We start from the raw sequence: 15,032 nt of genomic DNA, 5'->3' as shown, positions 1-15,032 counted from the left end.
TGGTCTTCCAAAGGGCCACAGTATATAAGTAAGAGATATAGCATATCTGCATATTAAAATGTCAGTGGAGTGGGTGAGTAGGATAAAAGTCTTTTAAAAAGGTGCCTTAGAAAAACAAAAATGAAAGAGGAACATGTTTGAGAAAACTGATAGAAGTTCTGAATGATATGGGCTGTGGGTTGTGATGGAACTAGGACAGAGGCCTTTGGGGAACTAAAAATTAGTGCATTGTATTTGCGTTGGGTTGTTGGGAGTTTTTGATGGAGGTAGGGATTTCTCATCGTTTGACTAAGTGTCTGGGGAAAAAGAAATAGTCCATGGGGTCAAGTGTTCGGTAGGAGGGTGGGATTTGGGATTATAATTTGGAAAGCAGGATTGGAATGATGGAATACTAAAGGGGCCCTGGGTTTTGGAAGCTGTATTGTGAAGGAAACATAGGATGATGGGAAACTGCATAGGGAGAGATTCTGAGACATAGAGGGTGCCATAGAGGAGTCCTGGGTCCAAATGTGGTCCAGTATCTTGAAAAGGTGTGGAGGAATGTTGGAGAAGAGGTGGAAGAGGGGATGTATTAAGGAAACCAAATTTGGATTGGTATAGGAGTTGGGAAGAAACAGGAGAGGGTTAGAAAGTAGCTGCAGATAAGCTGATGACTGACTGTTCTCTTACTTCTTCCAGACTGTGGGAAAGAGCAGTAAGATGCTGCAGCACATTGACTATAGAATGAGATGTATCCTGCAAGATGGCAGAATCTTCATTGGCACCTTTAAGGCTTTTGACAAGCATATGAACTTGATCCTCTGTGATTGTGATGAGTTCAGGAAGATCAAGTAAGACTGCTTTGGGTTTGGGTAATGGAAGATTGAGAGAAAGGCAGAACAGGGGTAAGGGCTTATAGAGGGTAACTGAAGGAGGCAGGGAAAATGTGACAGGGCTGGTCCACCTGGCCTCATCTCTGAATTAGATCAGTCTTCTGGTTTTAAAGTCATTGTATCCACACTACTTGTTTTAAGTTTGCAAATACAGTCATGAACTTAACAGAAAATGAAACTGCAGTGTGATCAAAGTATCCACTTATGTTTATTTTAAAAATTGAGAAATGTTATAGGTTGGCTTCTGCAGCATTCCTTCAGACTGAAGGGATCTTAAGAACAGCAATTTTTCTTGACGGTTGAGGATTTGGGATGTGATTAGAGTACTCCAGGCCAGGTCTAGCATTTGTTCATCCAGCCTCTTTGCATGCCCTTTTTTTTGTCTGAATCATGTTGAGTGTTGATTTGGTGTCAGTGTCTAACTCCCTTTGCTTATTTATCTTTGTGATTTTCCCATTTCATTTTAACCTCTTTGTGCTTGTGCCTTACCACATGAGGCCACCGTCTGCACCTGTGATTGCGGAGCTTTAACTATGTGCAACAAGAGCGTAGAACTTAGTAGACTTGAGTGACATCCTGCTTTCACTCAGATGACTTTGTTTCAGGCTTTTATATTGGTGCAGAACTTAACAAGGCATCACCTTGGTCCCTGGCTTGATTTCTTGTATTCTCAGAGTTAATGATACACTGTCCAGAAATTTAATTTGCCCACTTCACTTAGGTTTTTTAGATATGAAAAAAAAGGTGATATTCAACTTTGCCTGCCTGCTATAGTCTGAAGTCTGCTCTTCTCAGACAAATTTGAATAGAATTCATAGTATAGTCTCTGTCCTTGCCTTTTCTTTTCTTCTTAGTCTGCTTCCTACACACCAAGTTGGATAATTTCAGAAATTCTAGGATGGTGGATGCTTCAGTGTAAATTTTTTTTTGTTTAAATAGTCCATTTTACTGAAAATAATAAAAAACCTTATGATGTTGATAAACACTAAAGACGTTTGATGTGAGCTTTAGACATATTCTTAATTTCTCTGTTTCACTCTTCTCACAAAGTTACAGGGATAATTTCATCTAAATAATGCTTTAAGTCGTGCATTATTCTCTGTGATAGTACTCACTGGGGTTTGTTAAATGGTACTGTATTAGTTGCTTTTACGTGTATTATGTGGTATAAGCCTCATGCATGTATGATGTTTGCTGCTGACAGTGGAAGAAACTAGAATTGCAGGGGTTTTTAATTTTTTATTTCTCATGGTTATATAGTAAGTGGTAAGGCTAGAAATACACAGGTGTCTGTTACTCAAAGCTTTTTTTTTTTTTCCTTTACCATTTGGTATACCCTCATTGCCTGTTACTGTTGCCATTCCTTATTTCAGTTGTCTGCCATCAAGATTTACTTATTTAGTTAAAAAATGATTTTAAAAAATTTACTTTGCATCGTAGCGTGTGAAAACTGAGGTTTCAGTTTTGCCTTTCTTAAAAGTCTTAGCTATGTCACTTGCATCTGTTTCATAAAGAAGAAATAAGTTTTGCTGTAGTTTAACATTGAGGGAACATTCTGGAAGATTAAAGTTTGATAGGAAAAGATCTTTACCATTTACTCTTAATATTAACTGAGTCTAGTTTTTTTTTGGTCACAACTAACTGAGCATGAGCACCTTGGCATCAGTTATTGTCTTAGTTGATACCTAATGATCTGTAAATATTTTAGTGAGTGAGCAATCCCTAACTTATCTTACTGAAATTTACTTCTGATTTATAGGCCAAAGAATGCGAAGCAGCCAGAGCGTGAAGAAAAGCGGGTTTTGGGTCTGGTGTTGCTGCGTGGGGAGAACTTGGTTTCCATGACTGTGGAGGGACCACCCCCTAAAGATGTAAGGAAAATGTAGGGCAGGACAGAACATTAATGTGGAAGAACATCACATTACTTGAGATGTTTGCTAAAGCAGGGTACAACAGAGGCACAATATTATGTACCTTTGTCAAGTCAAAAGTGCCTAGCACTTGATGTCAGTTCTTGCTTGTCTATACTTGGGGATTAAGGATTTTCTGATGAATTATTCTATGTGCTGGGTACTACCTAGATAAGGGTAGGAGTTGCTGATTTATTTTCTCTTGGTAGGGTCATAAAAATACATATACTCACAGTTTGACAAATGTACATTTAATCTACAGGATGCCTCCATGGTGCACTTGTCCATTTATTCCTTTGAATACAGAGCTAATTTGAGATACGTCATGTGTGAAAATGGTGGGAAGGAGTGATCTTTTAGGAATAAGATTATTGATAACGTTGGTAAATCATTTGATTTCAAGCTATAATTTTTCTTGTTTCAGACTGGTATTGCTCGGGTACCACTTGCTGGAGCTGCAGGAGGTCCTGGGGTTGGCAGGGCAGCTGGCAGAGGTGTACCAGCTGGTGTTCCAATTCCCCAGGCTCCTGCTGGGTTAGCAGGCCCTGTCCGAGGGGTTGGGGGGCCATCCCAACAGGTGAGGAACAAGGAGAAAGTTTTATATTATTGGGAGGAAGTGCCTAGAACCTGAGGCTGAGGGGATTTAAAAGCCTAAGTGTACATCCTGTACTATGTAAGCAGCGTAGGCTATAGAGATCACTTGGGACACAAATATATGTTAGGAAGGGAATAGATTAAAGTCACTTTGATAAGATTAACTTACTGCTGTTGGTTTAAAGCAGGTGACATCCTGCTTTCACTCAGATGACTTTGTTTCAGTCTCTTTACTTTCAGGGAAGTATGGAAGGATAAAACAGAGTTGAGAAAAGGCAAAAGGGTTTATTAAATTAGAAAGTGTCATGGTCAGTTTAAAAGAGAATGTGTTACTGATCCAAGATTTTTTAAATGAGATAATGGGAGAAGTGCAAAATTGCCATAATGATTTCCTATTTAATAGGTCATGGTCCACCATTTATTTTCTGTGTTTGAGTAATATGAGGATATGCCTTACCTTTAATTTCTGACCATGCCTTCTCAGGTAATGACTCCACAGGGAAGAGGCACTGTGGCAGCTGCTGCAGTTGCTGCTACTGCCAGCATTGCTGGAGCCCCGACTCAGTACCCACCAGGACGGGGGACTCCACCCACACCTGTGGGCCGAGCAACCCCCCCACCAGGTAAGGAATTGATGAACAAGAAGTAAAAGAATTTGGTTCTGAGATATAGGTATGGGTCTGTGAAGAGATTGTATCATCTTGAGAAAGTGATGACTAAAACCAGCTCTCACTAAGAAGATACTGAGTTAAGACCCATCCTAAGTACCTTACTAGTTGCTTGGATTATGTTTCCCACTTCTGAATATTGGTTTTTAATGAAAGGCTATCAACTCTTGAGTTGGGAATGACTGACTTGGTAATGGTCAAGGAGAAATAGTTCAACTCTCTACTTGGTACCTGGGCCCATTTCTTTAAATATTATCTTGTGTTTAATTCTGTCATCTTAGCTGAGCTGATTTATGAGGGCTTTATTGCTGCTGTGTTTCTTTTCTAGGCATTATGGCTCCTCCACCTGGTATGAGACCACCCATGGGCCCACCAATTGGGCTTCCCCCTGCTCGAGGGACGCCAATAGGCATGCCCCCTCCAGGAATGAGACCCCCTCCACCCGGAATTAGAGGTGAATGGATACACATGTGCTCAGTGTTGCCAGCCAGGCCCCTGAATGTTTATATGTTCTCTTTCTAATTTTACTTTTTCTTTTCCAGGTCCACCTCCCCCAGGAATGCGACCACCAAGACCCTAGGATACTGTTGATCCTTCTTAGTCACTTTTTTCCTGCAATGTGTCTTGTGAAACTGTGTAGAGTGTTTGTGAGCTTTTGTCCCCTTTGCTGAATTAATATTAGCTAATAAATGCATAGAGCAATGAAACTGTGAGGTACTTGTACATTTTTTTGCCTGTTGATTTTGTTGAGGTCAGAGTGAAGACTGGGATTTTTCTGGTCTTGAACTTATGGATGAGGTGAATCCTGTTTAGCAACTCATATAATTTTCTCCTTTAATTCTTATGACAAAATGATTGTGCTGCTTGTTTCAGTTTCCTAACTTCCACTTTGTGCAGTGACTGGTATCAGTTAATATTCTTTACGCATAAGGAAACTCTTGACCCGGGGTGGGTGGTTAAGTGGTCGAGCCAAGACACACATGGCCTCCTCTACTTTACTGTGCCATACATAACTGAAAGGAAGTAGGGAATGGGATGAAAGACCTTGTAAGGCCACCTATTAAAGGAAATAGTGGTACTGACTCAGACTTGCTTCATTAAATCAAAGCATATAGAATAGGAGGTACTCCTTTTCCTTGGAAGTTTACCTCAATTGATAAGCTTCTACGATGCCATTGTGCCTTCTGATGAGAGTAGATGACACAGTCCTGGAATGGTCATCATTCCCTACCAGTGAGTAAGTATTTACTTATAAATTTTTAAATGAATGGCAGAGCCTGGGTAAGGGGAGCCAGAGCAATTACATGTTTGAGATAAGTTGTGTTACTTAAAGATAACTTAACACCCTAAAATATAACTGACTCTAATGTACAGATTATTATCAGCTGCATCGATGAGTGATGTACTGGAAGTATTCAGAGGAGTAGACAGTCTCTCCAGTTAAATAGTTAAGGAATGCCCAAGTGTCTAGTTCTATTTGAGTTTGTTATGAAACATTGAAATCTACTTTTAAAAGGAAGAGGGAGGAGGTTTTTAGGTTTTACTGCTAAGGTTTCAACTAGGCTATGAGTGAATCCTTACTGATTGTAGGAATTAGCTTGTAAAATACTACAGTTAGAGATTGGTATAAACCCTTAATAACATAAGACTAGTAGACTGATTGTGTCTTTTCCTTTACTTATTACCAGCAGAGGTGTGTATGTCACCTTTTCCATCTTTTTTTTTTTTTTTGAGGAAGATTGGCCCTACTCTAAGATCTGTTGGCAATCTTCCTCTTTTTCTTTTTTTTCTCCCTAAAGCCCTGGTACATAGTTGTGTATCATACGTGTAGAGTTGTAGCTCTTCTATGTTGGACACTGCCTCAGCAGGGCTTGATGAGCAGTGAGTAGGTCTGCACGCAGGATCTGAACTGGCAAACTCTGGTCCACTGAAGTGGAATGCGTGAACTTAACTGCTGTGCCACCAGGTCAACCCCCCCCTTTTCCATCTTTTAAATCATGGCTTTTCAAGTAATAGTCTCCCAAGGAAAAGGGACCTTCAAAATGACTACAGTGCTGTCACCAACTTTATCTACTTTTTAGTATATACTTGATGTACTCGAGTCTCTCGCAGAGTAGTTTCTAAGATTGATGGTCACTGTCAGGTAAGGAATATAATGTAGCCATGCCTTCCTTGGTTTAGGAGATTTATATAATACAGATGTGATGGTTTTTTTAGAGTTTCTGAATGTTAAAAGGAAACTTCCTGGTTACCAGAGCTCCAGGCAAAATGCTTTATCTAGGTCTCTGGAGGCAAAGCCATTCTGTTAAGATAAAATTGACTGATACACATGACCGATACTTGTGCTCTAAAAACTATATAAATGGAATCTAAAGAGCCTTGTTTTCTAATAAGTCTGCTCTCTGGACCAACTTCGAATAATTTTTGGTACTTTTTCTGGTTTTGGAAGGAAAACATTCCTCTTCGCTTAGATCTGCTGGCGTGGATGGCCCTTAGAGTTGGACATGAGCGATCGTGCAGTATGTTTGAAGAGAACCTGTTCTCTAATATTTCCTTAAGTAAAGATGGCCTCTTTTGCAAGTTAGAGGTGAGTGACAAGAACTCAAGATTCTGCTAGTGGCTATTTTGCTGTGGTGATAATACTATTCTCTGCCTAGAACTTCCTTGATTTTTTGAGAACCATGAATGTGGAACATATACTAAAAGACAATTCGGGACACAGATATTCATGTAATTGCGTGTAGGTGTGATCGTTTGTTATGGGTTGCTAGATCTAAGCTTCTGCAGAGTTCTACTGGGAACGCATACTAACATACTAGTTTTCAAATATTCATTTTGCTCTGAATTGTATTACAACATTTTAAAGGCAGTAAATTCTTGCTGTCCCTTATAATTTTTCCTGCATTCCTATAAGTACGTTTCATCTAAAACACAGTTGGGCAATGACTTGTGGTCACATTTATTAACTGTGACTCTATAAATATGTATACATTGCATATCGATATAGGTTTTTATTGTGGTTTACAGAACAGTTTCATATAGAATTCTGTGATTTCATAGTTATGCTACCTTCAACTTTTATTTTAAGTGATTTGTGGTATTCAGTGTTTATATGATAGGTAAACTATAAAAGCATGTCAAAAGTGATGTAGCTCCCTGCCTTCATAAACTCATTGGTTTTTAATCATGTAATCACGTCAAATTTTAGAAGTCCCGTAATTTTTTCCAGCTTCATCAATATATGATTGATAAAAAACATTGCATAATTTTTTTTTTTTTTAAAGATTTTATTTATTTATTTTTCCCCCCAAAGCCCCAGTAGATAGTTGTGTGTCATAGCTGCACATCCTTCTAGTTGCTGTATGTGGGACGCGGCCTCAGCATGGCCGGAGAAGCAGCGCGTCGGTGCGAGCCCGGGATCCAAACCCGGGTCGCCAGCAGTGGAGCGCGCTCACTTAACCACCAAGCCACGGGGCCGGCCCCATTGCATAATTTTAAAATGTACAACATGATGATTTGATACATATTGTGAAAAGATTACTGCAGTAAGATTAGTTAACACATCCATCACCTAACAGTTACCATTGTCTTTTTGTGGTGAGAACATTTAAGATTTATTGTCTTAGCAAATTTCAAGTATACAGTACAATATTGTTAACTATAGTCACTGCTGTACGTTACATCCCTAGAATTTACTTGTCTTATCATTGAAAAGTTATACCTTTTGATCAACATCTCTCTGTTTCGCCTGATCCTAAACCCCTGGCAACTACCATTCTACTGTTTCTACGAGTTCAACTTTTTTAGATTCCTCATATGAGTGAGCTCAGAAGTCTTGTAATTTTTGTGAACAAAACATTTTATTTTTTGTAGGTCTTTACTTGTAATAGAACAATTCAACTAGTTTATGAAATTATGTGATAATACCTGTCTAGAATTTTCATAATCTCATTTCCAAGATAAGAAAAACATACTGTGTTCTTTTCAAATAAAACTTGATTGATTTCAGCAAGTAGTCAATTATAGCCTCTACTATATTATGTGAAATTTTCAAATACATGTTACCCAGTTGATAATAAATTACCAGATTCTGTCTGACTCATCTTTGCATTCCATTTCCCGTGAACTGGCCATGCATATAATAGTGCTCAGTATTTTGAATTTTGTTAAATAAGTAAAGCAAAGCATGTTATCATGGGTTTTTTGTATTGCAACTTTTTCAGTCTTAAGCAATGCCTTTTTGCCCACTTAGTTGATGACTCTGAAAGGAAGAGAGAATTTGATCACTGAATTATCTGATGTGTCAATGTGGATCCTACCCAGTAGTGTCGCAATGAGGCTGAAAATCGGATTAGCTGCGTTTAGAAGAGAAACTTAAACAGCTTCAGGTAAAATAACTTTGTAAAGAAAAGAAAGAGTGTATTTCAGAGGCCTTGGCTAGGTTCATGATGACACAGGACCTTGTCTGAATATAATGATTTCAAAATTTGAGCTTAAAGTGACACTCTGAAATCCAGTCAATGTGCCTCACGACTTTTCAGAGAACATTATTCTCAAGAGAGAATGTTGGCTTGACATGTGAAAACTTTGAATACTTAGAAATGGCAGGTGTAGTAGTACACTTTGCCAGTTACTCAGACATCCCTTTTTTATTTTCATAGATATTCTGAGATAATTCTTTTTTTCTTCTTTTTTTTTTTTTTTTTGCCGCATATATATATGTATGCATGCTGATGAAAGCAAAAAAGGAAGATCATCCTTGGATCCCAGAAGGCACATGTGTGTGGGGAGATGGAAGCGAGGACATGTAAAAAGGAGACTTATCATCTCTTGGATCAAACACTGAATGCCAGAGTTCTGACTAAGTGATGTCCAGGAAGAAGAGGAACTAATATTATGAAACACAACGAATGTGGTAAGTACCTTCACGTGGAGGCTGTTGGTGTTTGAAGACAATTTATTTTGCTTTTTTTTTTTCCCCTTCAGTTGTCTGCACTTGATCAGCAAGTATAAAGCCTGTTATACAGTAGATGTTTAAGAAATGTGACAGCATTACTCATTTTTTAAAACTGTTAGAATACAAGTTTTTAGATACTTTACAGTTAACTTCCTTAGAGTAGAATATCTGTGATTAGAATCTAAGCCTAACTACATACTCTTAACACTCTTAAGTAGTCAGCTATTTGTAGGTAGGGGCCAGTCAAACTACTTAGCATTTCCCAGGACTAGTTTTATTCAAGCTAAGTACCTAGTCATGAAGCTTACAATGTATTTGTGGGGATAAATTTTAGTCAAATTTTGGTCAAAAAGTGGAAACAAATACTATTTGAGTTCACAAAATTGAGAGGACCTTTCTTGCTTAGTGAGATAACAAAGGCCTAATAGAAGAGCCAAGAATGTGAAGTCTGGTTCCAAGGATATGTTTGTTCTAGATGTGAATGTTGATAAACAGCTTCAGGTGTTCATGCAGCAAGTCCATCTCTGCCAACAGTGAGTAAGCAGTTAGAGTAGGGGAGCAGCTGGGTGTTGGCTATAGTATACTTTATTCAGCCTCTCAAATAGTAGAGGAAGAAACCTCAAGGAACTTCTACCTTGTACTAAAAGAGGACGTGCCATCCTGACCATAGTGTCCTTTGCTGTCAGAGATGCGTATTAGAAGAAACAGTTCCATGAGTTCCTTCTACATGCAACATCATCTCAGTTGGCTCTGGAATCCACTTTGCTAACATAATGACTCCTTGCCTATGATTTAGGAAGTTCTGATGTGGAAAGAAATGGTTAATAGGAGAACACTTGGCTGGGTTAATTTTGTTTGGTGACCAAGATTAATATTAAGTAGGTGAGGTGGCCAAGATTCAAGAAAAAACCCCAAAGCTAAACTGGATGTTTGATGATTGTGAATCATTTTGTATTTGATTTACAGCTGATGAGGATAAAACAATAACTTAGAGGGGTTAGATATTTGTACATCTGAATTCATTGGTCCCTCAATTACCATATTTTATAAAACTTATTTCTACAGCTATTTATAGAGTTATTTGTGATCACAAATGTAATCATTTGTGCTATGATAAGAAAAATAAAGTTAAATAGATACAGTGCCCAATATCAGTAATTTCTTGTCTGTTGGTAGACATGTCTCAGGAAAAGTAGTATATGCTCTTGATTTGAGTTATTTTAGCATACCACTTTGGTTCTTTATATAAGAGATGTTAGAACATAGCTTGGACCTCCTTGAGAATGCTCCAAAATGCAGTGTATCAGTAGACTTGTTGGATTTTGTGCTTCATCTGTTTGATCTGCCTTAATTATATTTGACCGTTCTTATTGATTTTTCCATATTATTTTTTTTACACTTAACTCTGGAATATTTTGGTGGATGTTTTCAGTGCAATCTAGGTCTTTACATTGGTTTATAATAAGTTATTGGGGAAAATAGGAAGTTTATACTATATTTGTTTTTAATATTATATCTGTGGTGACATTCGAATATATCAGTTTTAAATTTGTTGGGTGATTTGCTTATAGAAGTAGATTATAAGCTATTATATTTAATTCTGAGACACCAAAGATCTCAATGTTTTTCTGGCAGATTGCTGAGTTTTTATTGTCTTTGATATTTTTTCCATATTTTCACCTTAGTTCTGTGTCAGTTGAATGATATTGCCTCCATTTAACTTTGATTGTCACGTAAGGATGATCATTTTCCCAATCCAGGGGACTTGCTGTTAATAGAGATGTTCTGTCTTACTGGTATTAGTCTCCATACAGAGTTGGGAGAAAGACCTTGGCTAGATTTATGATGAACTATATTTAATGAGCATGATGATGCAAAGCTCAATGTCAGTACTCTGTAGTCCAGCCTATGTCAATCCAAGGACTTGAGACACACATTTTATGAATATAGGTTCTTAAACTGTCCGTTTCACAAGATTTTCCTCATAAATATTGTACAGGTTAGGGAGAATGGAGCTGTAGGTTTTTCCAGTGAAATAGAGGCAGGTTGGTTCTGGGTTCACTACTACAGTTTCTTTTTGTAGAGCATCTTTAATGTTTGTAGCATTGGTATATTTTATCTTTGTCTTTCTTATTATGCATTTCAAGCAGTAACTTCAAGAAAGTAAGGACTTGGGAGCAACTGTGCTGTTTTTTTTTTCCTTCATTATTAGCATCACCCAGTTGTACCCTTGTACCAGAGTTTACTGACTGCATGTCCCCAGCCTCGATGAGCCAGCTCCAATTACTACATGAATAAAAACCTGCTAGTTTGTTGTTGAGACATAGCTTTGGTCTAAGATAAGACTTAATTTTTTTTTTTTGTGAGGAAGATCAGCCCTGAGCTAACATCCATGCTAATCCTCCTCTTTTTTTTCCGCAAAGCCCCAGTAGATAGTTGTATGTCATAGTTGCACATCCTTCTAGCTGCTGTATGTGGGACGCCGCCTCAGCATGGCTGGAGAAGTGGCGTGTGAGTGCGCGCCCAGGATCCGAACCCGGGCCTCCAGTAGCAGAGCGTGCACTCAACCGCTAAGCTACGGGGCCGGCCCCAAGACCTATGTTTTGAGCAGAATGGTAAAGTTACATTTAGAGAGATGACTCTAATTCTTAATAAATTACCATTTTTATTTTCTTGACAAGACAGATGGAGATTTCGAGGGTTTGACAATTTGTGATTCAAGGGAATGAAATTGGCATTTTTCAGTTGTTGATGCTGAGCCCTGGAGAGAGGAACTATTTGGTAAATACCATGCATTTTTTTGAGTCAAGTTTTTAATCACACATTATTGTTTAATATTTATCTTTACTTGTATGAGTAATGAATCTTTGGTTATCTGTGACTGGCATTCTGTGACTGGGTGTTTGCACTTTGCTTATACTAGCTATTAAGGGGTTGAGTAGTAAGTAAACAGGTAATTTAAGAAAAACCTATATAAAAAAGGTACCATGAACAGTTGAATATACCAAGATCTTATCCTTAAGTAGTCATCTTAATTTAAGCTGTGTGTGTATATGAATAAATAATGTGGGTGTTGATACTGTAACAAGTGAGTAGTTTATAGTGAAAAGCTTTTAGGGTTCAGAAGAATACCTTAATTTTAAAGTGAGGTAGAGAAGTTTTTTCACAGTTATTTCTCTTATCAAGTTCCTGTTTTCCTGCCAGAAACTTTACTATATTTATGACCTCTCTGGTTTGTTTGGTTTCTCTTAGTGTTCCTGATCCTGATCCTGGCTGGTAGGGTTGCTGCTGGATGAATTGAGAGAAGGGAGCTACCTTTGCTACTAACTGAATTAGATTAGAAGCATACAGTTGAGTGAGAAAGGAAAGGAATGAGTTTGGGGTCTGTTGAGGTGTAGTGTTTGACATAGGGTCATTTGACTTTGAATGTTTGGTACCATCTAGATTGGTCAATTATTCTGGGAGAAAGGATGCAGTGGTGGTTGCTGGCTCAGCCCTATCCAAATAACCCCATTCTTGGGGTGAGGCTTCTTTACGGGTGACCTAAAGAAAACTCCATGTAAATATGAATCCCTCGAAGAGGGTCAGTTTTTGGGTTTTTTTTGGAGGAGGGAGGTGTGGTTTTATGATCTCATTGTTTCTTGAGCTTGATGACAGCTTTCATTCCTGCAAATGGAATCTGAAGTCCACCCAAGCTGATTTATGATGGGAGAAATTTGGTGAGAGAGTAGTGGAAGGAATGAGTTAGTAATAGATGGTGAGTGCAGTGGTAGATGAAAGGAAGAGAAGATGGAAAAAGCTAGTGTTTAAAGTGATTGTAGCATGTCCTTGTGTTGTTCAGGTATGAAGGGATACATGTAGATTCAGAGCAGTATCCAGGTTGTTTCAATTATTGGCAATAGGAAAGCTGCCCTATTTGAATACTGGAACAGTGGGGTAGCTTAGGAGTCGGAATTAACCATTTACCTGCTACTTTTTGTTTAACTTCAGTTTGTGGGTCTCAGCCTGCTTGCCATGTTAGGTTCTGTGTCCTTTCTTGTGATGACTATGTAGGCAATATTATGTCTTCTGTTGAGATTATTGTGATGAGCAAGATGTGTTGATCAGATGTCTGTTCCTGCAATGAACAGACTGAAATGGGTAAAGAGTGGTGCGTTGCTAGGAAGCTTAGATTAAATCAGACTTGCTCAAACTTTTGTACATATGAGAATCACCTAGAGGGCTTGCACAATTCGAGTCAGTTTATGATTCAGTAGGTCCAGGTCTGAGATGTTTACAGATGCTGCTGGTTTAGGCACCACACGTAGAGAACAACTGGGTTTTATTCAGAATAAAGTATTTATTTTCTAAAAGTGCTTTTATGATTGCTAATTTATATGGATTACATAACGAAATATGTTATAGAATATTTATAAGTATGAAAACGACCAGGGAATTTTGGAGGACAACTGGTTGTCTTATATAATAATCAATGTCAGTGCGAAATACTGTATTTTTTTGTTGCAAGATTATAACAAAATAGGAATGACTGATAATAGCCATTGGAGTCAAATGTGTAGGAGAGACAATCCTATAATTTCTTTAAGAATATGAATCTGTATATCTTAGAAGAACAAATTGCCAGTATACATTAAATTATATACCTCATTTGAGGAAACATTTATTTTTGATAATTTTCTCAACGACACAAATTTTCACTAAGCTCACGTTGGATGAAAATGATCAATAAACAAAAAATTTCAAAAAACAGTACATGTTTTTTAAAACATTTTTCAGAGTAGATAACGATCTTAGTGAACAGTGTGTTGATTTCCTAGAAATAATTTTTGCCTAGTACTTAGACTTTTGAGGTAAGGTTTATCTGGTTTGTGGTCTGTGTTAAGTCATTGAACTATGCATAATTTGAATTACTTGGCATGTAGGCTTATGTCTTGTTTTATTTTAAGTGTCAGCTTTTGGATCATTTTAAGTTGGCCATTAACTGGCAATACCAGTGGATTTCTGGGTGGTGAGTTCGAGAAATACTGTTTTCTGAGGGAAATTTGAACATAGATGTTATAGCTTGCCTGTAGATTCTCTAGTGGCTATATTTAGTTATTGAAATCTAGTACTGTTTTCTAATGATGCTTCTCTATAGGAAGAGTGTTATAATGGACTGTTCACTTATAAACTTAAATTAGCTACTTTAGTTGGCGATTCTTCCAGGTTTCAACGTGCTTAAGAATGTAAATATGTAGATATAGATCAAGTCAGAGTCACTCCCCATGCTGTAGCAATTGTAGAAGGAACCAGAGACTTCTTTTCTGTGGCTTGGACTGAATAAAATAAGAAATCACACAGGCTTTTAAAAAATTGTAACTTAAGATTTCTATGAGAATAAATTATTGCAGTGATACTGATTTTCTTACTTTTGTAGGATGGCAGAAAATTTGGGGCTTTGTATTTATCTAATTATCTTTTGCATAGTGTGTGTAACCCTCTCTAGTGAGCTTGGCTGGACACTGTGGCTTTGAATTTTAGACATACTGGGTGTTTTCTCGACTGAGTGAATTATAGCCCTTAGTGATGTCAGAATAGCAATAGAAATAGTGCATCCCTCAAAAATTGCTGATGTCACAATGAAGAAACTTTCATAAAAGCCTTGACTTACTGAATAATTTGTTTGTATAAGATTATAACATGGCAAAATTTGGTAAAAGGATTACAAGAAGATATAGACTAACTTTTCTGATATTCTTTCTTTATGAGGAGAACAAAACATTAATGGTTCACCATAGGCCTTGGTGGCATTATTACTGTTCTCCAAGGCCTAGCATAATAATTAGCATCTTGTAGGTGTTTGGATAGTTAAGAATTTTATTATATTGATATATTGTTAGCACAGTTATTGGTAGAATCAATAAATGGACGAACAAAAGGTACAAGAAATTTGTGTTATAGGCAGAATTCAGCTTCCAGTTTAACTCTCCATTTTCTCATTCTTTGTAAGGGTTCAAGTCAAGAAATGAGGACATTTTATTGTGCCACATTG

At 37.6% G+C, this 15,032-nt stretch overlaps 1 protein-coding gene and 3 non-coding genes across 5 annotated transcripts in view; all 4 read left to right on the top strand.

Annotated features, from left to right (window-relative positions):
* Nucleotides 1–15,032, top strand: part of SNRPN (small nuclear ribonucleoprotein polypeptide N) — a 118,676-nt gene that overhangs the window by 622 nt on the left and 103,022 nt on the right. Inside the window, exons 2-8 of one of the 2 annotated variants that reach the window (XM_014788591.2) lie at nt 679–830; nt 2,632–2,743; nt 3,207–3,359; nt 3,861–3,999; nt 4,373–4,498; nt 4,587–6,631; nt 8,297–8,959. In XM_014788591.2, the coding sequence (XP_014644077.1) occupies nt 679–830; nt 2,632–2,743; nt 3,207–3,359; nt 3,861–3,999; nt 4,373–4,498; nt 4,587–4,624 (720 nt within the window). In that variant the 3' untranslated portion in view covers nt 4,625–6,631; nt 8,297–8,959. Of the gene's footprint in view, nt 1–678; nt 831–2,631; nt 2,744–3,206; nt 3,360–3,860; nt 4,000–4,372; nt 4,499–4,586; nt 6,632–8,296; nt 8,960–11,417; nt 11,783–15,032 lie in introns of those variants that run through there. The other variant, XR_015551603.1, reaches the window with a different exon arrangement.
* LOC147917648 (small nucleolar RNA SNORD107) lies at nt 8,485–8,558 on the top strand. The gene has a single exon (XR_015551804.1). It is a non-coding gene; the product is annotated as a small nucleolar RNA SNORD107 (small nucleolar RNA).
* LOC147917647 (small nucleolar RNA SNORD64) lies at nt 10,838–10,904 on the top strand. Its single transcript, XR_015551805.1, has one exon. It is a non-coding gene; the product is annotated as a small nucleolar RNA SNORD64 (small nucleolar RNA).
* LOC147917646 (small nucleolar RNA SNORD108) lies at nt 12,622–12,688 on the top strand. The gene has a single exon (XR_015551801.1). It is a non-coding gene; the product is annotated as a small nucleolar RNA SNORD108 (small nucleolar RNA).

Source organism: Ceratotherium simum, chromosome 3 (assembly GCF_057802395.1).
Source record: "Ceratotherium simum simum isolate JZ-2026a chromosome 3, ASM5780239v1, whole genome shotgun sequence".
In the NCBI taxonomy this organism is placed as follows: domain Eukaryota; kingdom Metazoa; phylum Chordata; class Mammalia; order Perissodactyla; family Rhinocerotidae; genus Ceratotherium; species Ceratotherium simum.
This window is presented reverse-complemented; position numbering and strand designations above follow the sequence as displayed.